This window comes from Erpetoichthys calabaricus, chromosome 3 (assembly GCF_900747795.2).
Source record: "Erpetoichthys calabaricus chromosome 3, fErpCal1.3, whole genome shotgun sequence".
Lineage (NCBI taxonomy): Eukaryota > Metazoa > Chordata > Cladistia > Polypteriformes > Polypteridae > Erpetoichthys > Erpetoichthys calabaricus.
This window is the reverse complement of record NC_041396.2, coordinates 179,853,631-179,856,803: the sequence shown is the minus strand read 5'-3', so window position 1 is coordinate 179,856,803 and position 3,173 is coordinate 179,853,631. Positions and strand designations below refer to the sequence as shown.

The 3,173-nt window shown below is 34.6% G+C and overlaps 1 protein-coding gene across 1 annotated transcript; it reads right to left on the bottom strand.

The window, feature by feature from the left end:
- Positions 1 to 1,272: 1,272 nt before the first annotated feature.
- Positions 1,273 to 2,581, bottom strand: fut9a (fucosyltransferase 9a). Its single transcript, XM_028797562.2, has one exon. It carries the CDS (start codon positions 2,573 to 2,575, stop codon positions 1,496 to 1,498), a length of 1,080 nt encoding a protein of 359 aa, XP_028653395.1. The 5' UTR covers positions 2,576 to 2,581; the 3' UTR covers positions 1,273 to 1,495.
- Between the last annotated feature and the right edge of the window lie 592 nt (positions 2,582 to 3,173).

The following is a 3,173-nucleotide window of genomic DNA, read 5'->3' as shown; positions in this document are numbered from 1 at the left end:
ACAGTTTTCATGAAATATGCAACAGATTAAAAAATGGTGTTTCGTACACTGTTCTGTATTATTAAATTTAAACAGATCCCAGCATTTTGTAATTAACTGTATAATACTATATGTGTAGTACTATAGAGAATATAGTAATTCAAAAAATTATACAGTATAATATAATTTACCAATAGAATACTCTTTTAAAGGGATCACATTTTACTTTTGCAGCTCGGGCATAATGTTATAATCTTATTAGTCATTCTCGTATTAGTTTGATGAAGCTTTGTATTACTTGTAAGCAAAAACCCAAATATTCTCTGGTGCTTTAAATGGCATTCTTTCACTCATATAACCTGTACAATATCCAATTTTAATTTAATTAAATTATTGCCTTTTTCAAATGTTGCTTTATATTTATCATACATTACATTTAAAAGTGCTGTTTAAGATTGTAGCAGCAAAATTTAGTATTCAGAAACAGTTCCGTCATGTACAAAACGATGTAAAATGGTACAACAAGTTTTTTAAAGACATATACTATATGTGATGTGCAAAAATGCAAAATTTGAGAAAGTGCCATCCTAAAGTTTAATTATAGGGTTGGCACTGTGGCCAAATGAGTTCCGAAAACATGTGCCACTTCATACTTTAACACACTGTAAAACTGAACAATCTGAAGAACAGAAAGATGCTTGCAATCATTTCATACATGCCTATACTGAAATAAGACTTACAATGTTAGCTGTGGCTTTCAGCAGAATTTTGCTTTTACAGTATTCCATTCTCCAACAGTAGTTCAGGTCTGAAGAATGAGAATCATGGGTGAGTAGAGAACTGGTCCCATTTTCCAGTGGCTTCTATTCCTGATACATCAGTGGCAAGTTCCTCCAGTGATTTATTTGCTGAAGAAAAACATCTGCTGTTTAATAAACAGCATTTGAATGTCAGTTTATTGAACAGTAAACGCTACATATCATATGTCCATTTACCTTAAAAAAAACCTGCAAATACACATAATACACATATAATTGCAGTACTATACACATGGCAGTTTTTTTTGTTTTGTTCTGCTGGTTTTTGTACTTTCTCACCAACTAAACTGATACAGTTAGTTTGTAGTGTGCTTCAGGCATGCTTTCTTCATTCACTATGTAGTTTTCAGGTTCTCCTTGTTTGTAAGTATTTCATCCACCAGTAACCAATTTCTAGTAATTGTATTACCACCTTCATTATTCAAAATATTTTTCAGTGACTTGGCAAAAATATTTAGTTAAATGCCTTAAACCTTTTCTGGTATACTTTTATATGGCACTCCTTAATGTATAACATATGACGAAGTAGCAATTTACCATTTGTGCAGATCGTTGTCCTAAAACTTTGCATGAGTTAGGGAAACAGCATCATCCACTCTGAGTACTACCTTTTAGCTGTATTGTGTTTTTCCCCATTTGATGCAACTTTGCTGTCATTGCCCTTATTGATTTTGTTTTTATTATTTGAAAACATTAGTTTACTCCCAGAACCATTTTTCCAGATTTGGAATAGATTTGTACTCCTGTCGCCTTCTTATGTATTCACAGGTGAGACAAGCATGTTCTTCCCAAAACTTTGTCAGCTTCACTGCAAAGTGTTTTCGCCAGATAAAATACTGAAAATACAAATCTTCATTTTTGTCTAATAAAAGCATATACTCTGCCAGGTCTTTTGCTGATGGAAAATCATCCACATGAATAAAAGCTTCACTTGGCACATAGTTTTCATAGTTAGCTCTCGATGGCCCCAAGACAATAGGCACAGTGCCAGCAAGCAGAACATTGTAGAGTTTTTCTGTGATATAGTCCTTGTGGATAGAGTTCTCAAAGGAAAGATAAAATTTGCAGCTGGATATTGTAGGAATAAAGCTTTTATCATTTAAATATTCACCAAAAGCTTGACCATAAGTGTGAATTTCAATGTGTTTGTATAACTCATTGTAGTACTTCACCCTAGCATGATCTGGGTTCCAGTTGCTGACAATCCAGCAAGCAAGTTTATTTTTGCTGGGTAACACAAAATCTAAAGATTCGGGACTCCCAATCAGGGACCCATAAGGCACTTCAATGTCTGAGTCACGTCGATAAGTTAAACTCAGATTGAAAAGATGCTCAAGACCAGTCTTTTTAGGAGTGTGAGTTGGTGATTCGAGGTTCATCCAAACCCATCTCTGGAAAGGAGGTCGAGCAAACTGTGGAATATTGGACAAATCCCCATTAATGTCTCTGTGGTGTATGAGAACAGCATGTGACTTATTGTACAGGCTTCGGTCTACAGTTAAATGGCAACCGTGAATGTTAAACATGGAGCCACAAGTGTTTAACTCAAAGGTCTGTCCAAAGGGCCAAATCCAAATGAGAACAATGGTTTCATTCACATCATTTTTGGATGAGAAGAAGTTTTTCATTTTTAATACTGCAGTTGCTGACTCCATAGGACCAGAAATCCAGCTGTTAGATGGTTTGAAATACAAAATGACTAAAGTAACAAAGCAACCAAGGAAAATTACGGCTAATAATAATGGCCGTAGAATTCCTTTAAGAATTGGTGATGTCATAGCTTGACCTGGAAAAGAAACAATATTAGGAATTAGTTGTTGTGATTGCAAACAATGCATTAAAGTATACTTTTTATCAGTTACAGAACTTTATGTACAGACAGATGGACACACCATAGTACAGCAGGCTGTAAGGCATCTTTTAAGCTCACTAGAAACAGGAAAAGTGCAAAATAAAATAGTGGGGTACTTTAACAGTCCTGAGGGAAACACTATTTAATGGCAATTTATTAGAATTAGATGATCATGTAAGCATTTTACCAGAAATAAAGTTTATTATCACACAAAGAATCCCCACTTAAAATAACATGTAAATATATTGGGTAAATTTCAAATAATATTATGCCCTGGATGTATTTGCAGACAAGAACAACCAAGTGCATCCCAAGACTTAAGGACATGTCCAACTCCAACAGACTCAGAGAATTAAACCTGTTTACTCTCGAGCAGAGGAGACTGGTTGGGGTCCTTCCCCTAATCCATTGATGAAAATCCTCAAAAGCATTATTAAAACAGATCAAACAGAATTCTTTCATCTTAACAGAGAATTACAGAGTCAACGATACCAGCAGAAAATTAATGGAAAGTACATTAAGGA